The 27,605-nt window shown below is 35.9% G+C and overlaps 1 protein-coding gene across 10 annotated transcripts in view; it reads left to right on the plus strand.

Annotated features, from left to right (window-relative positions):
* NRF1 (nuclear respiratory factor 1) overlaps positions 1–27,605 on the plus strand; it is a 135,886-nt gene that overhangs the window by 52,380 nt on the left and 55,901 nt on the right. For all 10 annotated transcript variants that reach the window (XM_072784540.1, XM_072784549.1, XM_072784547.1 and 7 more), the window contains 3 exons: positions 6,159–6,273; positions 9,559–9,685; positions 20,708–20,848. In XM_072784540.1, coding sequence (XP_072640641.1) covers positions 6,159–6,273; positions 9,559–9,685; positions 20,708–20,848 — 383 coding nt within the window. The remainder of the gene's footprint in view (positions 1–6,158; positions 6,274–9,558; positions 9,686–20,707; positions 20,849–27,605) is intronic.

The following is a 27,605-nucleotide window of genomic DNA, read 5'->3' on the forward strand; positions in this document are numbered from 1 at the left end:
TCTTATTTATTCTATTTAGGATTCTTTGAACATCTTGAATCTGTGGATGATGTCGTTCATCAATTCTGAAACGTCTTAGTCACAAGATTTTTTTTTTTTTTTTAAAGATTTTATTTATTTGAGAGAGAGAGAAAGCATGGTTGGAAAGAGGGGCAAAGGGAGAGGGTGAAGCAGACTTCCCGCAGAGCAGGGAGTCCAACGTAGGGCTCAATCCTAGGACCCTGGGATCATGACCTGAGCCAAAGGCAGGCGTTTAACCAGCTGAGCCACTCAGGTGCCTCTTAGTCACTACATTTTGCTTCAGTTTTGCTTCTGCTCCATTCCATCTCTCCCTTCTGTGACTCCAGTTAAATATATTAGTTTTCCTCATTGAGTCTTCACCAAATCCTTTATGTCTCTTACCCTCTATTCTGTATCACCATTATTTTGTCTCTTTATGCTTTACTCTATATAATTTCTTCAGACTGTCTTCTAGTTTATTAATTTTTCTCATCAGCTGTGTCTGAAGTGCTTTTAAATCTGTCTACTGAGGCAGTAATTTTAGTAATAGTTAATAGTTTTTTGTTTTAGAATTTCTAATATTTTTTCCTCCCAAATTTGTATTATTATAACTTTGAAATAGAAAAAAAAAGTTTTTTAATCTCCATGAGTGAAGTAAGCATAATGATTTTACAATAAATTTGGTACTCTACTCTCTGAAGTGCCTCTGGCTCTTTTTCTGTTGTATGTTGTTGATGTTTCTTACTTACATTGCTTTTTCTCTTCATGTATTGGTTATGTTTAAATGAGTGCTAGATGGTGCATTTAGAAATTTTTTTAGAAATAATTTGGGGTCTAGAATGAAATTATTGTCCTCTAGAGAGGATTTTTGTTTGCTTCTGCCAGATGCCTGAGGACACTAGCAATCCTGGATTATCTTAATCCAATTTAAGGTTTGAGATTTTCTGGGCCACTAAATGACTTAAAGCTGGGCTATAGTTTGTGCCATTCTCTTTGCTATTTACATTGTACATTTAACATTATGTAGAAGACTCTATGTAAACGATGCCTGGAAGGGTTTAATATTGTATAAGGAAAACTGATCTTAGAAGATATTTAGGAGAAAATTGGACAGTAAATCAGTGATTAGGAATGGCCACAATATTTCATCTTTTTTTAGAATGTGCTATATTTAAGGAGAAAACAAATGAAAAATGAAAAACAGCCGTATTATTCTCCGTTATTATCCACTGTGTATTTCTGGAATTGTGAATTTAAAATAAGGCTCAGTGGCAGAACACAGATGAGATGTTTGTGAAATATATTTTTGAAGTATTTATACTTCCCAGAAGAGGGCATCCTAACATAATGAATGCAGGTCAACTTCTTTCCTGGGAAGGAAGATGCTTTTGAGCCACAGTTTTGCTATTACGGCACTGCATTGTCATGATGTTAAAATTAGGAAAGGACTTTTATCTAACATTTTCATGTGACAGGTGTGGAAACTGAGGGCCAGGTGGTAGAAATTATCTACCATTTAATCATTCAGCAATTATTGAGGAATCGCTGTATACTCCATGTCACTATATGTAGATACAATAAACAAGACAGGCAAGAGCTTGCTCCTAAAGGAGCTTACAGACCAGTGGTGAGGAGAAAGGTACAAATAATAAAGGTACAGAATAATTTCAGAAAGCACTGAATACTCTAGAAGAAATAACGAAACAAGGTGAATGGAGAGGGAAGGGAAGGGAATTGCTGCTTTTTCTAATCCTATTCTCTTTCCTCCCCTGAGTTAACCAGTATTCTAAATTTATCATTCTCATGTACTTCTTTTATTACTGTTGTGTATGTCTGTTTCAATAAACGATACTTAGCATTGTTTGCCATGTTTTAAGTTTTATATAAATGATAGCACTCTAATCCTTTCTTTTTTTTTTCTAATCCTTTCTATAACATTGTTTATCTCATTCAGTAATATTTTTCTGAGATTCATTCATATTGATAATGTGGCAGTATGTTTTTATTTTAATTGTTACTTGGTATTCTATTCATTATCTGAATATGACATATATTGGTATAATACTTAGGCTGTTTGTAAGTTTCTGCTATTAATAATAGCTGCAAATGAAAATTATTTTGTTTTCTTATGCAAATTGTGGGAAAACCCATGCATTGTTTTTCAAACTTTGACAGCTCCCATAGTGATATGTTTTACATTGTGGTCTGGAATAAGTGAGTGTACATATAACTGTAATAACAATTTCTCATGGAGTATTACTTACATGTCCGCCATGATACACCCACTGATATGTTCTGGTATCTTTTACTTTATTCCATTTTGTTAAAAAACAAAAACTACTCATGAACCACCAAAGAACAGAAACCTGCAGTTTAAAAACACTGCTGAAGGATATACCCAGGAGGAGAATGAGAGGGCAAAGATGGGCACGTTTTCAACTTTACTAAATATTCCAAATGCCCTTCCAGATCACTATATTAATTTACATCCCAACAAGCAGCATGCTAAAGTGCCGGTTGCTTCCAGTCCGTACCATATTTGGACTTGTTTTTTGTTTTTTGTTTTTGCTAGTCTAATGAGTATGAAATAGTATCTCATTGTTGGTTTAATTTGCTCATCTCTGAGCGAGCAATTCCGGCCAGTGCAGAAGATGAGATAGAGCACCATTTCAGATCTTTATTGACTATTTGCTTTTCTTCTTTTGCATATTTCCTCTTTGTGCCTTTGTCCAATCGGGTTGTGTCGTTTTTCCCAATTACTTTGTAAGAGTTACTGATAATGTTTTTCAATACTATTCTTTTCTCGATAGTATGCATTGCATTTATTATCTTCTCCCAATTTGTTGACCACTCCTTCCCCCAATTTTTTATTATTTCTTTTTGTCTATAAAGGTTTTAATTTATATTATTGTGAAATTTATCAGTCTTTTACCTTTACTGTTAATCCTTTTGGAGTCTTACTTAAGGAACTCTTACCCTTGAGTGTATAAATACTCTACAACAGTTTATTTTAGAAGTTATAAAATTTTTTGTTCTTGTTGTTTTAATTTAGCTCTTTAATTCACCTGGAATAATACATTTCTGTATATGATATAGAGATCTAGTTTCATTATTTTTCCATACAGTCATTTGTCCCAGTACCATATTTTTAATAGTTCATCCTTTTCCCACTCTGTCTTCTGACATAAGAAGGTGTTTGTGTTCAGTTGCATTGGTTTGTCTATCCTTCAGCCTGTTCCATACTCTTAATGACTATAGCTTTATAGTAACTACTGATGTTTGATAGGATGAGTTCACCTTTTAAAATTCTTCACAATAATTCTAGCTAATCTTGGCCTTTTGTACTTCCATTTAAGTTTTAGGATCAGTTTCTCAAGTTCTAGAAAAACCCATGCCAGGATTTTAATTTGAATTGTATTGAATTTATAAATTAATTAAGCATCATTATTCATAATAGCTAAAACTGGAAATTACCTTGATGTCTATCAATAGGATAATGGATAAACAATGATTTATTTATACTCTGGAATATTACTCATCAATAAAAAGGAACAAACTACTAATATATAATAATATGGATAAATCTCAGAAACATTATTCTAAGTGAAAAAAACCTTACACAAAAGAGTATATATCATATGATTCCATTTATTTGGAGTTCTAGAATAGACAACTAAAATAGGGTGAAAAAATTCAGAATTTTGGGTACTTTATTGTAGTGGTGATATTATTATATATCTTGATAGGAGATTGGTTATCATAAGTGTCTGCATTTTCAAAATTTATGGTACACTTAAAATTGAATGTACACTTAAGATTTTGTACATTGCATTATATGTAAATTTTACCTCAAAAGAAAAACTTGTAAAGAAATACTGAACTCTAGGTAATGATATTTTTACTGAATATTTAGGGGAGTCATACTGCAGTTTACATGAATCAGAATAAGAAAAATGATATGGCTTGATGAATGGATAGAAAGATGGAGTGCATGGCTGGCTCATTAGAGCACGTGACTCTTGATCTTGGGGTTGTGAGTTCAAGCCCCACATTAGCTATAGAGATTATTTAAAAATCTAAAAAAATCTTAAAGAATTAAAGAAAAGAAAGATGGATAGGTGCATATAGTAAAATGTTAATGGTAGAGTGGTAGATATGAATATTCACTAAAAAATTCTTTTAACTTTGTTCTGTATTTGAAAGTTTCAGTAATAAAATGTTGGACTCCTACAACTCCATAGAGCACAAATAAGCTAATTAAAAAATGGACAAAGGACTTGAGTAGACATCTCTCTAAAGAAGACGTACAAATGGCCAAGAGGTTCATGAAAAAGATGTTCACATTATTTTTTTTCCCCCTCCCTCGATGTTCACATTATTAATCATCAGGGAGATGCAAATCAAAACCACAGTGAGATGCTGCCTCACACTGTTAGAATAGCTCTTATAAAAAAAAAAATAGATAAATATCAGCAAAGAATGTAGGGAAATTGGAACCCTTGTATGCTGTTGGTGGGAATATAAAATGGTGCAGCCTCTATGGAAAACAGTATAAAGATTCCTTAAAAAGTTAAATAGAACTATCCTATGATCCAGCAATTCTATCTCTGGATATTTAATCAAAAAAATTGAAATCAGGATCTCATAGAGTATTCACATTCCCATGTTCATTATTCATAATAGCCAAGATGTGGAAGCAGTTCAAATGTCCACTGACCGATGAATGGATAAAGAAAATGTGGTGTAGATATAAAATGGAATATTATCCAGCCTTTAAAAAGAAGGAAATCCTACCATATACAACAACATGGATGAACTTTGAGGACATTATGCTAAGTGAAATAAGTCATTTACAGAGGACATATACTGCATGATTCCACTTATATGAGGTACCTAGTCAAACTTAGAGAAATAGGAGTAGAATGGTAGTTGCCAGGGACAGGGGTGTGAAAATGAGAGTTGCTCTTATGCAAGATGAATAAGTTCTAGAAATCTGGTATATAACATTGTGCCTATTTAACTGTATTGTACACTTAAAAAAATTAATATGTCAGATCTCATTAAGTGTTCTTATCACAATTAAAAAAATAAAATCCTAGAAAAAATGCATCAGTAAGATTTTTTATGGAAAGGAGAGGAAAATTATTAATTTATTTTTTTACTTGCTCTGGGGCTCTTTAGTGGAGTTTATTTAAGTCAGACTGATTATACTACCAAAAATACATGTAGAGAGATTTGTCTGGATTTTCAAGAAGGCTTATTTTAATTGAGCCCCTTAGACCATATATAACATATATAAATGTGAGTAAACTTAATTTTCATGTAAGCCTTTTACAGGGTTTACAGATAAGGATAAAAGTGGGTCATCTGCTTAAAAAGGAAAAAAAAAAAAGGAATGTCCTTGATACGTTGAGATTCCATGAATCAGAGACACCAATAATTCCTCTCTTTTAGTGATTAGCTTCAGGGCAAGCCAGACCAACTTTTATTAATATTTTTTCCTCAGAGTGGGATAGTTTTCATCTTTTTCCTGCCAGCATGCTTTTATCAGTTTAACTTTGTGGTCAACAATGCCATTTTAGGCACAATTCTCAGATATATAAGAAAAAAATTTCCCATTAAGGTAATATTCTTCCAGATAGTCTTCTTATGTGTGGTAGTATTACTATTTGAGTTCCAAGTATGAGTGATTATCTCTGACTTCCTTAACTTGGCACTGTCCACTTGGCAGTGTCTTGGGGTAATGGAAAGAGGGGCACAGGGTTGGAAGTGAAATTTGAAATCTGTGATTATTTTCTTTTGGCAAGCTCTTCCTCTCAATGCTGCAGTTTAATCTAGCACCTCTGAAAATATTGCCTTCGCAGTATGGGCATGCTGGCAAAACAAAACAAAACAAAACATAACGTTATATCAAATTTAGCTAGTGTATGGTGGGGAGGTGTTTAAGTCAATCACTTTTTAAGATTCATTGTAAGTTTTATTGGTAAATGAAAATATGATTCGTGGTGAACAATAGCAAAGTATGTTGATAATATCAGAAACATTTTATTTAATGAGAACATATTAGGAAATAAATGCTACCTTTTTTGTACCTTTATTTTCTGTCTTATACAGCTAGCAGGCTTTGCCTGATCTCAGCACATGCGTTATTATTTTAGGTCCTGTGGGAATGGCTGCTGCTGCTGCTGTGGCAACAGGAAAGAAGCGGAAACGGCCTCATGTGTTTGAGTCTAATCCATCTATCCGGAAGAGACAGCAAACACGCCTTCTTCGGTGAGGGCTACCTTCTCCATATTGTTGCTGTTCCTCCAGTGCTTCGTGATGTGAATGAGAGTTAGAACATACATTACTAAGTACACCAAGGATGCCAAGTTAGAGTCCTTGATGGCAGAATTAGACTTGAAAGTACTCCTATGGAATTAAATAAATGAAACTAGAAATGATGAACAAATGTAGAATATCACATCATTTCATTCAGAGAAAGTTTTTATGCCTGCTCTGTGCCAGACATTGCTGTAGGCCTCGGGAATATAACCATGAACAAAACAAATTCCCTTAAAGAACTTATATTCTAGTGAAGGAAAAAAGAAAGTAAACACATATGTAATGTATCAAATGAAGATAAGTACTATGGAAGAAAAGAAAATAGAGTGAGGGGGAAAAAAAGGTCTGGAGGAGGATACAGTAGTTTCTCTTTTTTTATAGAGATGGTCTGGGAAGTCCTCTTTTTTTTTTTTTTTAAGGCTCTTTTTTTTTTTTAAAGGTTTTATTTATTTATTCATGAGAGAGACACACACAGAGAGAGGCAGAGACACAGGCAGAGAGAGAAGCAGGCTCCATGCAGGGAGCCCAACATGGAATTCGATCCCAGGTCTCCAGGATCACGCCCTGGGCTGAAGGCAAGCGCTAAACCGCTGAGCCACCTGGGGATCCCCTGGGAAGTCCTCTTTGATAGGCAACCTTTGAATGGAGACCTAAAGTAAGTAAAGGGACATTGTTGATGTCTAGGGGAAGAGCTTTTCAGGCAGAGAGAAGAGCAAGAGCAGTTTCTGAAGTGGGATAGAACGTGATAGTCATATTTGAGGAACAGCCAGGGAGAGAATGACAGGAGATAGCATCAGAGCAGTAGTAGAAAGCCACATTTTGGAGTCGTTGGTCCACTATAAGGGTTTTGACTCTTGTTCTGAATAAGATGGAAAGTCAGTTGAAGGCTTTTGACCAAAGCAGTGATATGGTCTGATTTATGTTTTCAAAGAAACTGCCAGGGTACTGTTTTAAGAATCAAATTTGGGTATACAAGAATGGAAGCAGGGAGAGCAATTAGGAGATGATTGTAGTAATCCAGGCCAGAAACTATAGTGTTTAAAACCAACATAGCAAAGATAGTAAGAGATGGTCAGGTCCTGGATGTATTTCAAAAGTTACCCTTAACATAAGTAATTGATGGATTGGATGTGGGGTATGAGAACAAAAACAGGAGTAACGGGTGACCTCAAGATTTTTGGTCTGATTACTGGAAGTATTGAGATGATACTTATTGGAAGAAGGACAGGTATAGAAACGAGTGAGGGTAGAGCATAATCAGGAATTTTGTTTTGGACAGATTAGGCTTGTGATACCTCTTACCTATTAAGTGGAGAAACAGAATAAGCAATTGATATATAAGTCTGAAATTCAAAGGAGAGATCTTGCTGAAAGTGTCTAAGTCTTAGATCTTGTCTAAGACTATGAGACTAGAAGAGGTCACCTAGGGAGTGAGTGCCACCTGAGGCCTGATGTACTCTACCCTTTAGAGGTTGGAGAGATCAAAGCAATGAGCAAAGGAGTCCAAGAAGCTATCAGTGAATCAGGAGGAAAATCAAGAGAGCAATATCCTAGAAACCAAGTACAAAAGTGCTTTAAGAAGGAGGGCATGTGATTTGTCAAATACTGCTGGCAGGTTGAACAAGATGCACATTGACCATTAGATTTAGCAACATGGAAGTCATGATTGAACCTGACAAAAGCATTTTCAGTGGAATGGTAAGATTGAAAGGATTGGAGTGTCTTCAAATTTCTTGTTGGTATATGGTCCTTTGCTCATTTCTGTTTTTCTGAAGAGTTTGTAGTTTGCAAATGAAGATTATTACACAGGTGTGGTACATGGAGGACTTAATATTTGATGGTTGCACAACATGCATTCATAAGGAATAAGAGGGGGTATAGCTCAGTGGCAGAGCATTTGACTGCATAAAGAATAAGAAATTTCATCTAAAAATATTCCAGAAGTTTTTTTCTTGTAGTGTTTTAAATATTATATCCAAAATTTTAGATGTTTATTGGAATGTTGAATCCAAATGGAGTGCCAGTCCATGTAAATGATATGTGACAAAAGCTAGAAAATACGGTTTATACTAAGAACAGAAGAGGAAGATTATAAGAAACTGAAGGAAAAACCCAAAAGTACTGATTGGAAGCTTTCAACAAAGAGTTTCTATACCACCAGATAGATCTTCTCATTTCTTTTAATGACAGGATAGGCAGGAGTAATTAGAATGTGTTATCTATAGAAATGTCTTTGCTATAAGGGGCATAGAATGACAGTACATACTTTTGGAGAAAGATGGAAAAGTAGTTATGTTCCATTTGTTTCATTTGAATTAATTACTCACCAGTCTCTGGAAAGAGTAGACTATGTTCCCAGAAGAATTATGGAATGTAGACTTTAAAATAATCTCCCATAATTTCAGAAGAAAAGCCCAGCATTTCTGTTTCATCCGATGTTGATATATTTGAAAAAGCTCTTTGACTTCTACCTCATTTTTTTTGTTGTTGTTAAGATTTTATTTATTTATTCATGAGAGACCCAGAGAGAGAGGCAGAGACACAGGCAGAGGGAGAAGCAGGCTCCATGCAGGGAGCCCGATGCAGGATGCGATCCCGGGTCCCCAGGATCACACCCTGAGCCAAAGGCAGGCATTAAACTACTGAGCCACCCAGGGATCCCCTTTCTTCCTCATTTGTAAAATACTGCAGGACCAAGAATTATTATTTATATGCAGTGAAAATCTGGAAATGACAACATTTTGAAGTTGTATTTCTGGATTAAAACTATGTCAGTGAGACATAAACAAGGACTATGTCAGTCAAAGAAATTAGAAGCAGGTCATTTAGGTCCCCTTCAGTAAGCATGGCGATGATATGATGACGTCTACAAGAAAGGGTCTCAGCAGTAATTATTACTATTATAAGTAGCAGTAAGAGAAAACCCCTTTAGTGTTACTGAGATCGGGAAGAATTCTACTCTCCACGTCTGACGTTGTGTCAAGGCTGTGTGCAAACTTATAACCGACCTTTGGATCAGTGGGCTAGTCATGGCTCTAGGACAGAGGCATGCACATATTTCTGCTGAACAGGGTATTCAACTTCACATTCCCCTTTTCATATTTTAGGTAAAAAAAAAAAGACCCATATCTAATCAGAATGAATTTTCTGAAGTCAAAGTAAATTTTGTTTCCATGTCACTATAATTTCTGTTTTCTTTAATTGTTTTTATTCTCTTTTCATTCTCTGATTCAGGAAACTCCGAGCCACATTAGATGAATATACTACTCGAGTGGGACAGCAAGCTATTGTCCTCTGTATCTCCCCCTCTAAACCCAACCCCGTCTTTAAAGTGTTTGGTGCAGCACCTTTGGAAAATGTGGTAAGAATATTCAGCTACGTTCTCAGATACTCTTTGCTTTCTGTGGGTCGTTGTTCGTTCTTTTGGTCCTCTGTCTAGTACAATAGCTGTTACTTCTGTGCTCCCCTGATCCGAAGGTGGGAGTGGGACTGGTTTTCAAGCTACTTTATGTAGATCAAAATAAAAGGGATTATTGGTTTGTACTTACTATAACAAGATATTCTATCCTATCAGATATTCCGTCTGAAAGATACCTTGTGTCATGCAAGGAGAAAAAATGGTGTTATATTTGTTAAGAAACCAGTGCAGGATTTTGTAAGAAAATTACTGATTTACATCTGGAACCAAGTGGGAGATAATTCTAAGATGTAGACTTTGTGAGGCAAACCTCAGGAAACATTTTGCTGATTGCTGGTATTTTAGTTACGTGCTTAAAATCTCTTGCATTTCTTTGAAGAATTTATTCGACATTCTGCTTCAGTTTTGAAAAATAGTTGAATATTTTGATTGCCTAACTATCCATAGCTAAGTTTATAAAGATAGTATTTTACCTTTGCATACTTAATACTATGTGACCTACTTTTTCTCTAGCCAAAATAACTGTGAATTGTTAGTAGAATAACAGTCCGACCAGATTTAAATTGCATTTTGTTTTTATTACAATAACATTTGTTAGCTAAAGGGACATTTATTGGATTTCTCCCGTATTGAATATAGACATTTCAGGAGTTTAGAACTGATTAGTAAGCAGTTGAAATTTTGTTTGTTTTATTGTTTTTTTTTCCACATACAACTGTTGTGGTTCTTTTTCAACATTTTTGAGTTTTGTTTTGAATTTTGCTAAAAATTCCTAAGGCCCTAGAATTAGGGTGCATATTAGAACCTTTCCTTAGAAGAGTATGGTAGACGACTTTAAGAGTCTAGTTTTTTGTCTCTTTTTTCCTTTGTTTGTCCATTTGTTTCATTTCTTAAATTCTACATATGAGTGAAATCATATGATGTCTTTCTCTGATTGACTGATTTGACTTAGCATTTTACCCTTTACATATATCCATGTTGTTGCAAATGGCAAGATTTCATTCTTTTTTATGGGCTGAGTAATATTCCATCACATATTACAATATTATAATATTCCATTATACATGTATATATATGTATATACACACACATCACCTCTTCTTTATCCACTATCTATGGATGGACACCGGGGTTGCTTCCATATCTTGGCTATTATAAATAATGCTGCAGTAAACATAAGGGGTACATATATCTTTTCAAATTAGTGTTTTCATTTTCTTTGACTAAATACCCAGTAGTGGAATTATACAGGCCATATTTTTGACCATGGCACAGAACATTTTGAACTTAATATCAAAAGATGGACAGGAAAAATTTTTCAGTCACATGGAAATTTAAAAATACTTCTTAAAAGAAAAACTTAATTTGCAGACTATTTAGAAATTATAAAAGCAAAATTTAAAAGTTATGATCTGAACCACTACTCAAAAGAATATCCATTGCCTTAATTTTTTTATATATATAAGGAAGTTGGGAAAGAAATAAACTTCATCTAATTCAAGAAGCTGGAAAATGAGTCTAAGAAAAAAATAGAATAAGTAAACATGTGGAAAAAATTAATGAGTTTGTGAGCAGAAAAAGTAGAATTGTTATATTCAAGAAATGATGCTATGCAAAGTCCAATGAAATAGAAAAGCTTCTAGTATGCTAGTTGAGGAAAAAGGAGAAGAAAGCAAATATATAGTCTTAGAAATGATATGAGTTACAATTGCAGGTAAGGAAAGATTGAAAATTGTAAGGAAATGCTGTGCATTAATTCTGTTGTTATAAATTAAGAACCTCAACTAAGTGGATAATTTAGTAAGAAAATAAAATAACTAAAATATATCTAAACCTCAGTAAAACAATAAACATGTACAAAATTGAAAAAGTAATTAAAATGTATCCCTCAAAGGGGACACTGCTCTGATTATTTTGGATGACTTCTGTTAACCTTCAAGGTACAGAATATTCCTTAATATACACTGGTATACAGAGTGGCATTAAGTAATTAGAACCCATTGTTTATCATAATCAGTACACAATATGTTGTACATAATCTCTTGTTAATAACAGTTAAGGAGATGATTTAGATGTCTAATATTTATTGAATGCTTACTGTGTTCTAGGTATAGTTATAAGCACTTTGTATAATCTCATTTAATAATTTTAAAACTGATTTGCATTTTGTCCTCCTGCCTGAAGCTGTCATTAATCTTCCTTTATGCTTTTTTAGCTAGAGGCTACTGAGAAACTCTAGAAAAATTAAAATTCAATAGGGATGTTCATCTTTGGAATATGGATTTCAGAATCAAGATTGTTAATTTTATTTAGAGTTTGTTAAAGGGAATTGGAAACATTACTAGGTCTTTTAATAGTTGATATTGTATTTTGTTTTTTTAAATATTTTTCAGGTTTCTGTTTATTTTTCCATACTGTGTTCTGCTGATATTACCTCCTTGTCCATAATTAGGGTATATATATAGCAAGGCACTGTAAACAAAATTAAATGACTCACAAAAAACTGGAAAAATGTTTTCAAGTTAATAACAGCAATTATGATTTATTGAGTATTTTTAATATGTCTGTTTTCTGCTAAACATTTTATATTTATGATTTTAAGTAATCATTGCAATAACCCTATGATATATATGTCTTATTATTTGTGCTTCACAGATGTAGAAATTTGAGGGTTGAGAGCTTAAGTATTTTGTTCAAGATCACACAGTAAGTAGCAAACTAATGATTAATATTCTAAATATATAACGAGCTCTCAAAAATCAATAAAAAATGTGAACAGATGAATAATAAAGACCCAAAGATATGTTTGAATATGGATTAGATATTAGATGATATTAAAGAATTCTGATATTTTTGTAGGATGTGATCATTATACTGTAGTTATGTGTAAGAATGCCCTTATTTTTCCAAGATGCATGCTGAAGTATTTAGAAGTGTTGCAGTGTCTAAAATATACTTTAAGTGGGGGTGCCTGGATGGCTCAATCAGTTAAGTGTCTGTCTTTGGCTCATGTCATAGTCTCAGGGTCCTAGGATCAAGCCCTACGTCAGGCTCCTTGCTCAGTTGGGAGTCTGCGTCTCCTCTCCCTCTGCACCCACCGCTCCCCTGCTCTTGCATGCTCTTGCTCTCAAAATAAATAAATAAAATCTTTAAAAAATAATAATAAAATAAAATGTACCTTAAGTGGTTAGCCCCCAAAAATATTGCGTGTGTGTACAGATAGCAAATAAAGTAATTATGCCAAAATGTTGACAATTATTGAATCAGAGTGGTGAGAGTAGAAGCCTTTATTTTACTGTTCTTTACATCTTTCTGTATATTTAAGTTTTTTCATTTAAAATCATATTTTCAGACGCCCAAAGACAAAAGAGAAAAGGACATAAACAGAAGGAGGAAGAACAGATGTCAAAATTTTCAAAGAAATGGAAATTAAAACAGCCATTTTACATTGCTTAGGTTGGTAAACATGGTAAAGATATACAATTTGCAGTGTTGGTATGTCAACCAGGCAGTTTAAATTGGTGTAATTTTCTAGAGGGGAGATTGGCAACTAGTATAAAATGTGCCCCAAATGTACACTTTTTAACCCAGCTTCCTTTTGAAATTTTATCCTAAGGAAATAATTGGTTAAATGAGTGAAGATAGATGTACAAGTATATCAGTCACTGTACTCTTTATAGCATTTTTTTTTTAATTGAAAATAACCTAAATGTTCAGAGATAAGGGGTTAGTTAAATTGATGACTCATCCAGAGGTAGGACTGCTACACTGCCATTGTATAATGATGACATTGGTCTTTCTATTAATATTTTCAGATCGAGATGATGTACTAGGTGAACAAAATTATAGAACCATAGAGTTTGGTCCTGCTTTAAAAGTCAGTCTGCATTTTATACATGTTTATGGAATTGTTGAATACAGAGGATTGTTATAACTAACATTTGTATAATATGGCAGATTTATAAAACTTTGTAGGTTTTTTAAAAAAGATTTTATTTATTTATTTGAGAGAGCAAGAGAGCAAGCAAGAGCACAAGCAGGAGAAAGGGAGAAGCAGGCTCCCTGCTCAGAATATAGAGCTCAATCCCAGAACCCCAGGATCATGACATGAGCCAAAGGCAGACACTTAATCAACTGGCACCCAGGTGCCCTAAAACTTTATACATATTCTCAGTAAATCTGGCAGTAATCCTGAGATGTGCGTGTATGATTATTTTCATTTTGCAAGAGAATGCTAGCTCAAAGAGGCTGAGCAATTTGCTCAACATTTCCCAACTTCTGAAAGATAGAGCCATTGTCGAAATTTGGGTTCAAGGTGATGGAGTATTACATCTTTCATAGATTTGTCCAGGGTATTAAATATGGGGTTTTAAGTTTAATCTCATTTTCTAAGTCTTTGCCTCCTTTTATAAAAGGGAACAAATAGAACTACCTTCCAGTTCTCAACAATCCTGTGTGTACTTACTATAAATGTATGTTCATTTGTATGATTATTTGACTAACGTCTATCCCCAGCTAGACTGTGAGCACCAGGATGGGAGGGACTGAGTTTGCTTTGTTCTCCATTATGCTCCGGGAACCATACATTGCCCCTGCCACGAGTAGTTGCTTAGTAATATTTGTTGAATGAATAAAGCATCTTCAAACATTTGGCAGCACTCAGCAATAAAGATTCGGTTTCTAAGTTCTGATCCTACATTGGATCTCAGTTGAGACCTTGAAAAGTAAAGAACTGTGAAGTTAGTTTGTGCCATTCTTTATGGTGCTTGTTCCAGTTTGTAATTATATATTTATTTTTATGATTATTTTTTGTTCATCTTCTCCACTAGATTGGAATATGCATAATAATGGACACTGATGGATAAATTTGCTTTCTATTTTGTCCCTGGCCCACCCTTAGCGCAGTGGCTAACATATAGGAGATGAATAAATGTTTGTTTGATGGCTGGCTGGCTGGAGGAACTACTGGGTTCAGAGATCACTTATGCCATGTCTATATTTGTAACGTGAGGTAGTGAAGTAACTTAAAACTAAGCTGATCTCTTGGAAAGGGCCTTTGACTTTGATGTAGAATGAGATTCCCTTAGTCAGAAACTCAAGGTTTTTTAAGTTGCTTGGGATCTAGACTCTCAGATCTAATGTTCTCTGCAGTTTAAAACCGTTGTCTTCTTAAGCCTCAGCTTTTTAAAACAAACAAACAAACAAACAAAAAATAAGTTAAAAGACCTCCAGAACAACTCTATTGTGTGTTTTGGCCCTTTGGAATATCCTTTTTAGTGAAGGTGTGGCTCCCACCTAAAAGGCAGCATTATTAACATTCAGACAAGCTCATTCAATTTTGCCTCCATATTTGTGGAAACTGTTTTTAAGCTTTGAGTTTTTGAGTAGTTACCCACATTGATTTTTCCTACATGTGGTTCAGTGTCCTCATGTGTAAAATAAGGATAATACCTACCTCACTGGGGAACAGTAGAAATTAATTAAAGTTGATTATCATCCCCCTATATATGTTTATAGAGAGCTGGCATGAAGAACATTGGCAAATGGTAGGTTTTTCAAGTTGCTGTGCCCTGAGAGCATTCTCTTGGCTTACTGCTATATCCCATACTTTTATAGGGTCGGTAGGAATAGGCCCAAAAATATTTTGTTGAGGAATAGAGAAAGAATTTCCATCCTTTTCCAGAAGAACTTCAGGAATTCCTGGAGGTGGAGCTCTTTCCTTGGAGTCTAATCTGTAACATTTAGATGGGGATACACTGGATATGACTAACCAGTTCTACAGGTACAGAAATTAGTCACAGGCACAGAGGCAAAAGGTAGCCCTGGCGTTGTCACCAGCTTCTCTAAAATCATCCTTCGGTCTTTAATTCCATTTTCCCAGCAGATGAGTGGGAGAGTTGGTTGTGATTTCTTGTTCTAACTCATTCACTTTTTTATATAGGTTTTTAAAAATGCCTGCAAGTTACAGGAAATGGGGAAGCATATTTAAAAAATAGTAAAGTAAAAAATACCATTTGATTTCCTCATATGTGGAACTTAAACAAATGAAAAAAGAAAAAAAGTGACAAACCAAAAAACAGACTCTTAACTATAGAGAACAAACTGGTGGTCACCAAAGGGGAGGTGGGTGGGGGGACAGGTGATATAGGTGATGGAGATTAAAGAAAACATTTATCATGATGAGTACTGAGTAATGTATAGAATTGTTGAATCACTTTATTGTACACCTGAAACTAATGTAACACTATGTTAACTATATTGGAATTAAAAATTTTTTGAATAGTGAAGTAAAAAGTTTTCATTTACTTACATATTCAGCAAATAACACTCTTAGATATAAAGTATAAGATAAAGAATCCGTCCTTTGAGGTTTCAGGGTCCAAAACTAGAAATCCAGGGAGGGAGGAGAAAATTAGAGATCTGGACTGAGGCAGGGGAGAAAAGAGGCTGACATTGGGGCTAGAGAGAGAACAGGGTGAAAGCCAACATAACTTCATGGGCCACAGCCTGTGGTCTGGCTCCATGCCAAGCATGCTTCAGGATCATGGGTCTGAGAACAGCTCTGCACTGGGGCATCTTTTTATTTTATACCCCAGATGACAACATATTTTTAATCTCAGAGAAGTACATAGGTAAGAAAAAAATTGTAATCTTTCATAGGACCTTCCTGAAGACTCATCTTTTCTCCAGAAAGTCTTCAGGTATACAAAAGAATTATGGTATCTTGTCTGGGATTGTTTTTGCAACCTGACTAAAGACCCATTGATGTTACGGTTGGAGCAGCCAATTCCTAAATCCTCAGCAAGCACATTCCATGCTCAGAACTCTAATGGCTCTTTGAAACACCCTAAACACTCTCCACCTCTGGCAACTAGGAGAATGTTTGTTATATGTCATCTGCACATATCCGAATATGTGAAATATTTCATAACATAGGTAATGATAGTGATGTCATACATTAGTTGTATATGGTATATTTAACAATATAAGTGATCATTTGATTTTGTAGGAATTTAAAAGGGTCAAAGAATTATGGCAAGAACACCTAGGAATTTTTCTTACAGGGAGTGGAAATTGAGTTGGGCCTTGAAAGATTTTTTTATAGGAAACAGAATTAAAGACCCAGAGGTAGAAAAGAACTTGCTAGATGAAAAAGTTAGTGAGGAAACTGGCCAGCTCAGAGAGTGCCATTCTCATAGTCTACAGGGCTGGGCAAGCATGACTGTATCTGGTGGCCCCGGTGGAGTATTGGAAAAGTGGGGAGTGATTAGAAAGGTTGAAATGCTGGGCTTAGAAGTTTAGACTTCATCCTATGAGATGTGGGGAACTGGAGAAGTGATTTTGAGAAAAAGACAAATGATAGCAAAGTGGCTGAACATACAGGCTTTGGAGCTAGATAAAAATTAGTTTGATATGCAGCCATATTACTACTATGTACTAGCTATATGATTTGGGTAAGTCACTTAAGTTTATTAAGCCTTGTTTTTCTTAGCTGCACAATGGGTATACTAGTATTTTCCTTATAGAATTATGTGAGGATTAACTGAGATAATATATGCAGTGATTGACACATAGTAAGTGCTTAATAAATCATATTTAACTATCATAAGCCATTATTTCAGAAGTTAATTAATTGATTTATTTATTTTCATGCAGCTCCAAAGGGGCTCAGATATTTAAAAAAAAAAATTTTTTTTTTAAAGTAATCTCTGGGCTCAAACTCACAACCCTGAAATCAAAGAGTTGCAGGCTCTACTGAGCCGTCAGGCACCCAGGGCTCAGATATTTTATAAATGGGAGTGATATACAGGATGAATTGCGGGAAGAGAGCTTGGTAGGCAGACCAGCTGATTTTGTTTTTAAGTGGTTTTAATTTTGTAAAACCAGTTGGTTGTATGAAGTAACAAAGGCTTAAGCTGTGGTTTTTGGAATAGAAGATAGAAGTTGGAAAAACAAACCTCTACATTATTGTGTCTATGACATGATCAGTTATAAGCTGCACCATCATATATGTACCATGAAGAAAGAAAAACCACTGACAAAGTCTGGCACAGTGCTGATCACTTAAAATTTTTATTTTACACTTATTGAGAGAACTCTTTTAAGCTTATTTAGACATAGATTTTAATAGTATTGCATTTTATATAGTACCTTAAAAAGGAAAATGAAAGTGAAATAAATTGGTATTCCTAAAACTTCTCACTTTCACAATCCAGTGCTTCTGAATGACTTCTTATTGCAAAGTCATCATCATCTGTGACATTTCATGTAATATTGTCCTCTGTGCCATCAAGAGCATGGGTGGTGCTGCATGTCTTTAGGAAGTGCTCTGCTATAGTCTCTAGACTTTTTTCTAAGATGCAACAAGTTTGATGCTGGTGCTTCTTGATCTTACTAGAAAGATCCCTGGGGAGATGATCTAACTGCAACCAAGACTCACATTCCTTTCTCAAATGGTTTGTTGATCGAAAAGACAAGGGATTGCAGTCATGATCCTAGGGAGAAAAGCCATGTTCACAGGTGTGCAGCCTGTGACAGCTGTGCCCCAAGTTGCCTCATCCACAGCAATTTTAAGATGTATCCTGATTTCAAAGCACTGATAAATGCAAAAGAATATGTACCTCAGAATTGAGAAGTCAGATAGAATTGAAGCGCTAGCTTGATCACTCTGGGAAACTTTACCGAATGACCTTAAAAACACTGTGGTCACAGCTGAAGTTATTTTGTTGTAAATTACTCAGAGGAATGCTCTACCAGCAATTTGTTTTTTTTGAAACTCAAGATATTTTAAGGAATTATATAGATCTGATAAGTTTAGCAAAGTGCCTGGAGATGAATTCCTAGAATTTTACTGATCCATAAAAATGGCTAAAATTGTTTGAAACCAGCTAATAATGTAATAATAATAATCTAATGACTTCCTGTCTTTGCCAAGTATTTCCAGCACAGTGAAATTTATTTATTTATTTATTTTTAAAAGATTTTATTTATTTATTCATGAGAAACAGACAGAGAGAGAGGCAGAGACACAGGCAGAGGGAGAAGCAGGCTCCATGCAGGGAGCCTGATGTGGGACTCGATCCCGGGGTCTTCAGGATCATGCCCTGAGCTGAAGGCGGCGCTAAACCGCTCAGCCACCCGGGCTGCCCGTGAAATTTATTTTTATACTATTATTATTCACTCTTACTATGGCTTGCATACTAATACAATGATTCAACCTGGTATATTAAAGTTCAAAGACCAGAATTTAGGCTTATAAGATTTGATTTTTCTCTGGGATGGTAACAAAAAACTCTACATAGGATACAGAAACTAGAAAGTAGAAAATACAAATCCTTAAAGTTGGCATGGCAACACTAGCTGCTTATGTTACAGTAAATATATTGGCAATGATTTTTAAAACTTACTTGTTGTTGTTAGAAACCAGGCTAAAACTGAGTCTCTAAGATGATAATGACTATACGTATTTGTACTATTTTTCTTTCATCCCCTTTGTTAACCTATTTGGAAGGTTCTGTAACTGCAAACGTTGTACTTCATAACCAACAATAATTTTTACTTTTTCATATGCTTGAGGTGGAGTATGGGAATCTTTCTTTTTTTTAATCCTCATAATGAGATACTTTTAAGGAAGTTTGCCTGATTGAGAGTCCATCCTGGAGTAGAAAACCTAGGACTGGGACGCTGGGGTGGCTCACTGGTTGAGCGTCTGCCTTCAGCTCAGGTCGTGATCCCGGAGTCCTGGGATCGAGTCCCACATCAGGCTCCCTACATGGAGCCTGCTTCTCCCTCTGGCTCTGCCTCTGCCCCTGCCCCACCCCCCGTGTCTTTCATGAATAAATAAATAAAATCTTTAAAAAAAAAAAAGAAAACCAAAAAAATAAAAAATAAAAATAATAAAAATAAAAAAAAGAAAACCTAGGACTTGAATATTGTCATAATTTCTGGGAAACCTCTTTTCTTTCCCCTTTATTTCTAAGATAATGGCTTGAGCCCTGAAAGCATGTTATAATTTCCTGTCCCATCTTGTTATATTTCCATAATTCCATGGCTTTTTTGTCATCTCTCAATGTGTCCTTACCCCCCTGTGTATTCTTGTGAGGGAATGGATGCATTATTGGTGATTGTAGGATCCTGTGTCTGCCTACCCTTTCTACTCATCATGGAATAATGTGTGCATGTACAAATGTGCTGCTGCTAAGTTCTCTGTCTTTGGAGAGATCTTTCACTGGTAGTGGAAGGGAAGGAGTCAGAATAATGGTATCTGGTTTAGACCTGTGCATGCCAGAGCTACAGAGACATCATGGGTTTGAAGTTTACCACTCACCAGGGAGTACCAGAAAGGAGGGAGGGCTTGACCTGCGGGGCTCTCTCTGACCCTGGGCCTTGCTGCTAGTGACACCTTTGACAGGTAGCTCCAGTATACACCACTTGTTTTCCCCTCTGAAGCCTTTCAGCTGAGCCTCTCAATCACTTGAATCACCTGTTGGGTAGTCTGGCCTTGCAGGAAAGTAGTGGCAGTTTCAGATAGGTTGCTTAGAGTTTTAGAGACATAATCCTTGGTGACCTGGAAAATGATTTTAGTGATGAACTACCACAGCTAGGTTTTATCAAATGGCCTGAGAAACAGAATAAAGAACACCATTCCTATTAGACATGGAACAGGTAATAGGGCTGGTGTTGAATGAGAAAATGTGACTTTAAGAAGCAGTATTTCTGTAAAACCTTTCCCACTGGCTCCTTTCTACTGTTATTACCTGCAATTTCATCATCTTTTCACTTAATTCTGTATAGTATGATGTCTTTGGGGCCAGCGGGTGTTTTTACCTGCTAGTTGTAGAAGTGTTTGTTCCTAGGGCTCTGCTATGGTTGAGGGAGCCAGCCCCACCCACTCTCCGGTTGCTTGGCACCAACCCTCCCTGGTTGCTGGGCATCTTGTTTACTCCTGCCCTTAATTCCCTGCAGGTGCGTAAGTACAAGAGCATGATCCTGGAAGACCTGGAGTCTGCCCTGGCAGAACACGCCCCCGCGCCACAGGAGGTTAACTCAGAGCTGCCACCTCTCACCATCGACGGAATTCCAGTCTCTGTGGACAAAATGACCCAGGTAAGGGGTGGAAAGTGAGGAGGAGACAGAAAGACAAGTGGCCCGGGTGTGGGCGGGCCTCAGGTCACACTTCTTAGTTTTGTGCTCAGTGATGCCCGTGGAGAGAGAGCCAAGCTTGAGTCTGACAGTGAGGTGGTAGCAGCCTTGGGGAAGAGAATGTAGTGTCAGAAGAATGCTCCCACCCGAGAGTGTGGATGTGGTCTCCTCCTTGGTTTGCAGTTCTTTCCTTTCACTTGGGCCATTGGGTTAGATAAAGAAACTTATAGTCTGGAATTGGTTTGGACAGGTGGCTGTTAGGATTTTGATGAATCACCATCAAGCAGGGCAAGTAAATGTAGTCTTTTGGGCTGAGTTGCTCCTCTATGTAAATTCCGAATACCACCACACTAGCGTCAAGGAAGGTTCCCCTCTCTGGGGAGTAAGAACAGAACACTCAGAAGGACATCCCCCTGAGTCATTGCTTCTCCTCTTGTTTTGACAAGGAAGTCAAGATGTACTTAGCCTGAGAAATCAGCATTCCTGAGGAGTTTTGCTGAGGTGGTCCATTTTAAATAGCTTTGAAAGTAACAGCTTGATCAAGATCAAATGCCTTTTTTATAACAAATTTTCCTGCCCTATTTCTTTATTAATGTACTCCTCTCTTGGTAAATTCAGTTGTGAGTTTTCTTTCCTGATCTTATTCAGTCTTCCAGCAGCATTTAGCACAGTTGATTATTCCTTCCTTCTTTTTTTTTTTTTTTTTAAGATTTTGTTTATTTATTCATGAGAGACACAGAGAGAACAGAGACACAGGCAGAGGGAGAAGCAGGCTCCATGCAGGGAGCCCAACATGGGACTAGATCCCCGGTCCCCAGGATCACGCCCTGGGCTGAAGGCAGTGCTAAACTGCTGAGCCACCCAGACTGCCCTAGCTTCATTCTTTAAACTCGCCCTCTGTCACTGTGCTCTGGCCACACTGGCCCTCTTTTTATCACACTCCAAGCCCATTCTTTTGCTTTTACTGTTTTGTTCTCCCAGATTGTTACATGCTTAACCTTATCTTATTCAAAGTCTGGCTCAGACATTACCTCCTAAGACCAGCCTTTCCTGATTATCCCATCTAATGGAGCTTCTCCTTGCTACCAAGTCACTGCCGAATGCGTCCCCCTATCCTACTGTCTTGGTAACACTGTTTGCTATCTGAAATTATCTTATTCATGAACATTTATACTTGTCTGTGATCTATCTCTCCAGCTAGAATTTGAGAGCAGGAATTTAGTTTCCATTCTTTACTGCTGTCTACTACAGCTCCTGTCACCTAAATAACCTTTGAATTTTAAATAATAGTATCTGTTCAGTAAATGACCTAAGATTCACAGTAAAATGAATCCAGCATGGTAGGTACTTGGATTGTAAGTCTTCCAAGTGGATGTTCATTGACTGCAGACACTGATGCTGCTACTCAGGGGGTAACACTTTTTTTCCTGCTGAATCTGAGCTTGCAGCTTAGTCTAAAGCCATATAATATTTTATAAAGCTAAATTGTGATCTTTTGCTTATTGGATTCATAGATCTTTCTCTGGACATTTGAAGAATATCTAAATAATGGTTCAAAAGGAAAGCATTATCTAAACTTTTTTCCTGTCACTTCATACCTATTATTCTGTCCTTAGGACCATTCTGACTAATTAAAACATAAGATGATTTTTTTTACCTGATTGATGTAAAGAATTTATACCTCAGATATAAGGTAGATAAAAAGTTAACTAAACTTCTGGTTAAGAATACTATGAGAGGCATTATGCCCTCTACCGTGATGGGCATTTTTTTTCCTTTGTCACATTTGAAACTTTTGCTTTCTATTCTTGTGAAATACACACTTGGGAGAGCTTTGTCTAATGATCCCAGGGAAGTTAGTACTGAAATCAGGGATCAGACTCAGAAAGAAGTACTTTGTTGGGAGCATGCACATTCTTTATCATACTACATTCCATCCTTTCCCTTCTCATCACAGATCATGACTAAAAAGTAATATGTAACAAATAAAACAAACAGATGGTGAGGAGGAGTGAGAGCAGGGTGTTGAAAACCCCAGCTCCTAACTGGATGGTAATTTCTGCGTATTTGGATCCTGGATTTTGCCCTCTGGATCTTTTTTTTTTTTTTTTTTTTTTTTTTAATTAATGTGAGCCAGTTACCTTTTTTTTTTTTCTAATTGATACCAAAACCTTTCACGATTAATGATCGTGAAAACAGGGTATTATTTCAAACTAAACCTAGGTAGGAGAGGGAATGGGAATACAAGCATTTTAACACAGTGTCAGTAGAAATGCGCAGTGGTATTATCTTTCCAGAAAGCTGGGTGACAGTCATATCAAAATTTAACATATGAAAAAAAAAAAAAACAAAATTTAACATATGTAATGTCATGCCTTCCAGGTGAGCAAAGATGTATGTTCATGGCATTGTTTATAATAGAAAAATCTGGGAACAAAGTACTTGAATAAGTTAGAGTAGTGATGTTTAGAATTTATATGAAAAAACAGCAGCTCCCAAACTAGACTAGAAATTTACTATTCAGGGAAATATTAGACACCAAAAATGCTGACGTTTTCTCTATTGCAGTGGGATAGAGAGTTCCAGTAGTTTTTAACTGCTTGTAAAATAACAGTACATATGTTCTCTAATTTGCTTTGTTTAATACTTTGTTTAGTGCTAATTTTTTGTTTGTTTAGGAGAGGGCTAGATTTTTTTCCCCCAGGGAATACATAATTGAGTTAATCAATTTCATTTGTTTAGAACGTGCACACAAAACTTGTCTCTGTGTGTTGTGTGTATGTAGAACTTACTGTAAAACCAAAATATTAACAGTGATTATCTGTACATGATGGCATTATGAGTGCTTTTCACTTTCTTTGTCTAATAAGCATGAATTACTTTTATAAATAGAAACACAAAAATATTTTTATATTTAAACTTGAATTTTTCTTTTTTTTTTTTTAAATTTTATGTACTTATTTTAGAGAGAGAGAGCGTGAGCATGAGGATAGGGGCAGAGGAGAAGCAGGGTCCCCACTGAGCAGGGAGCCGAATGCAGGGCTCAATCCCAGGACCATGAGCCAAAGGCAGATGATTAGCTGATTGAGCCACCCAGATGCCCCTAAATTTGATTTTTTTTAAAGTACAAGTTTGTTGAACTTTAGATGAAGTTGTCAACAACTCTTTTTTCTTTCTCTTATTTTTCTCATATAGCTACTATGTTTTGGGAGACACACTACTAAGTTTTTATAGGAGTATCTCATTTAATCCTGGTCCTCCAGAGTACATATATAATTCCTATTTCATAGTCAAGGAAGCAGAACTCATATATGGTTGATTGATAACCATAAAGGATGAGGAAATTTAATTGGATACCAATTCTAGAATCCAGACCATATAGGTAATTCATGACTTCCTTGAAGTGTTGAATTCCAGAATTATAAAGGTGCATTGTAACAGAGATGGACTTGGGTTAACTAGACAACTCTATTAGTCATCTTATCTGCACTGAATGCTGTGGAGATGAATAATGTTTATATTGATGATCCAGACTGACAAATATAATTCTATATGTAATCCTAAGATGAGTACTCAATCATCTAAAGAGTAAATTGTATTCAATATTGTTCTAATGTTATGGGTTGGTTCCATTATTATCTACAAATTTGAAAGTTAGCCTGGTTTATTAGAGTTGGAAGCTCTAGTCTCTAGTCCCATTCCTACCACATAGAGCCCGGGTTCCCAGTTTTATCTGAAAGTGAGAATAATATATGCCCTCCTACTTTATGGAGTCAAAGAAATTAAAAATAAGGTATTATATGGGAAAGTGCTTTGAAAATGAATACATCACACAAAGATAGTATTATCAATTACTTATACTAACTGTATATATTACCTATATTAACTTTTGAGTGATCTGAACATTACCATTTCTCACCCATTTTTCACTTACAGAAAGTTAGTGGACCTGGAATTTTTATTTGGCTAAGCAATGAAGTGGGACAATACAGGTGATCATATATTTAAAATTGAGGCATAAAGAGAGGAAGCAATTTATGAGGCAAATTAGTGACAAACAGAAATGGAATTAAATGATGAAGTCCATATTGCCAGTGTTTTCTTTCTCTCTCTCTCCCTCTCTCTCTCTCTCTCTGTTTCTGTCTCTTTCTTAAAATTATATTATGATCATCACTCAGGTTGAGTATTTTAACTAATCTACACTAAACATTTACTGTTTTTTTTTTTTTAACATTTACTGTTTTAAAGAAATTTCTTGCTTTATCAAAATTGTCTCCTACACAAACTGAAATTACATATGATAGAATATCTTAAGTTCTGTGTGAACTGAATGCTCTGGTTCTTTTAGGAAGCAGCTCTGTAGTTTTGTTTTTTGTCATTTTTTAATTTATTTTTGGTTTTGGTATGAGTATGATGCCATGTTAGTAAATAGAATATTTACATAAACATTCACTTAAAAATAGAAACTATTATAACTCTGTCTTGATCCTGTTAAAGTCTTAGTGTGTATGTGTGCGTCTGTGTGTGATAAAAAACACATAGCTCTGTAATATTTTTAGTGCTAAAATGAAAACTTGCATTTCTAGGGACCTTTGAGAAAAGTGTCTAGGGGAATGCCCTGATGGCTCAGTGGTTGAGTGTCTTCTTTCAGCTCAGGGGGTGATCCTGGGGTCCTGGGATCGAGTTCCACATCGGGCCCCCCACAGGGAGCCTGCTTCTCCCTCTGCCTATGTCTCTGCCTCTCTGTGTCTTTCATGAATAAATAAATAAAATATTTTTAAAAAGAAAAAAAGAATAGTGGCTAGAACTTATCCCATATCTGCCTGCCTACTGGCATAAGAGTTGAAGGAGGTTGAGATAAGGCTTAGCAGAAGAAATCATTAATTTAGTGTAGATTCTGCAATGAAATAATGAAGCATCTTTTTCAGAGATTTTGGAAGCCAGGTTTGCAAAATTTTATAGGATACTTCAGACCAGAAACCAAAGCTAAATCATGCTTCTCAAACTTCAGGGTGCATAAGAATTACTTGAGAGTCTTGTCATTTAAATGCAGACTATGTCTTGAGTGGGGACCTGAGATTATGGCTTCTAGCAAGCTCCCAGGTGATGCCAATGCTGCTGCTAATTCCCAGACTACACTTTGAAATTAGAAATTACGTTGTTGCTTGAAGAGTTTTTAAGCAATTATTATGATTTTGCTCGTGGGAAATCAGTTCTGCTCTTTAACCACATTGGAATCTAGTCAGATTGTCTTTTTCTTGGGAGGCTATAAATCTTTTGGAATTTGTCTTAGAAGAGATGCACGCAAAGATTATAATATAGAAGAAGCATCTCTGGAAAGATCAGTCCAGCATTATTGTTTAAAATTAGTCCTTTTTGAGACAAAGAAGGGCATTCATAATGATAATGGGGTAAAATCAGAGTAACAACTGACACCATAGAAATAAAAAGGATTATAAGAGCATACTGTAAAAAATTATATGCCAGTAAATTGGACAGAAAAAAAGTGGTAAATTCCTAGAACATACACTCTTCCAAAACTGAAACAGAAAGAAATAGAAAATCTGAACAGACCAGTTATTAGTAATGAAATTGAATAAAAAAACTCCAGGGCTCCTGGCTAACTCAGTCAGAAGAGCATGTGGCTCTTACTCTCAGGGTCCTGAGTTCCAGCCCCATATTGGGTGTGGAGATTACTTGAATAAATAAAAAGTTTGAAAAATAATGAACAAATAAAGCAAAACAAACAGAAAAAACCTTCCAACGAGCAAGTCTAAGACCAGATGGCTTCACAGGTGAATTCTACCAAACATTTAAAGAAGAGTTGATACCTGTTCTTTTCATACTATCCCAAAAAATAGAGGAAGAAAAGAAATTGTCAAATTCCTTCTATGAGGGCAGCATTACCATGATGTCAAAACCGGAAAAAAGACACTACAAAAAAGAAAACTACAGGCCAATATTTCTGATGCACGTAAGTGCAAAAATCCTCAACAAAATATTAGCAAACTGAATTCAACAAGACATTTAAGAAAAAAATTTTTTAAGAAAAAAATCTTTCACCATGATCAAATGGGATCTGTTCCAGGGTTGCAAGAGCAGTCCAGTATTCACAAATCAATCAGTGCGATACTTCACATTAACAAGAGGAGGTTAGAAATCATGTGACTATCTCATGAGATGCAGAAAAAAAAATTGACAAAATACAACATCCATTCATGATAAAAACTCTCAGCAAATTTTTTTTAGAGGGAGCATACCAAGATAATAAAGGCCATCTATGAAAAACTCACAACTAACATCATATTCAGTGGTGAAAAACTGAGAACTTGGGATGCCTGGGTGGCTCAGTGGTTTGGCACCTGCCTTCGACCCAGGGTGTGATCTTGGAGACCCGGGATCGAGTCCCGTGTCGGGCTCCCTGTATGGAGCCTGCTTCTCTCTCTCTCTGCCTGTGTCTCTGCTTCTCTCTCTCTCTGTATCTCTCATGAATAAATAAATAAATTTTTTAAAGATTTTATTTATTTATTCATGAGAGACACAGAAAGAGGGGCAGAGACACAGGCAGAGAGAGAGAGAAGCAGGCTCCATGCAGGGAGCCCGACACGGGACTCGATCCTGGGTCTCCAGGATCACGCGCTGGGCTTCAGGCGGCACTAAACCACTGCACCACCGGGGCTGCCCCAAGTAAATAAAATCTTAAAAAAAAAAACCTGAGAAC

This window comes from Canis lupus, chromosome 18, assembly GCF_048164855.1.
Source record: "Canis lupus baileyi chromosome 18, mCanLup2.hap1, whole genome shotgun sequence".
Lineage (NCBI taxonomy): Eukaryota > Metazoa > Chordata > Mammalia > Carnivora > Canidae > Canis > Canis lupus.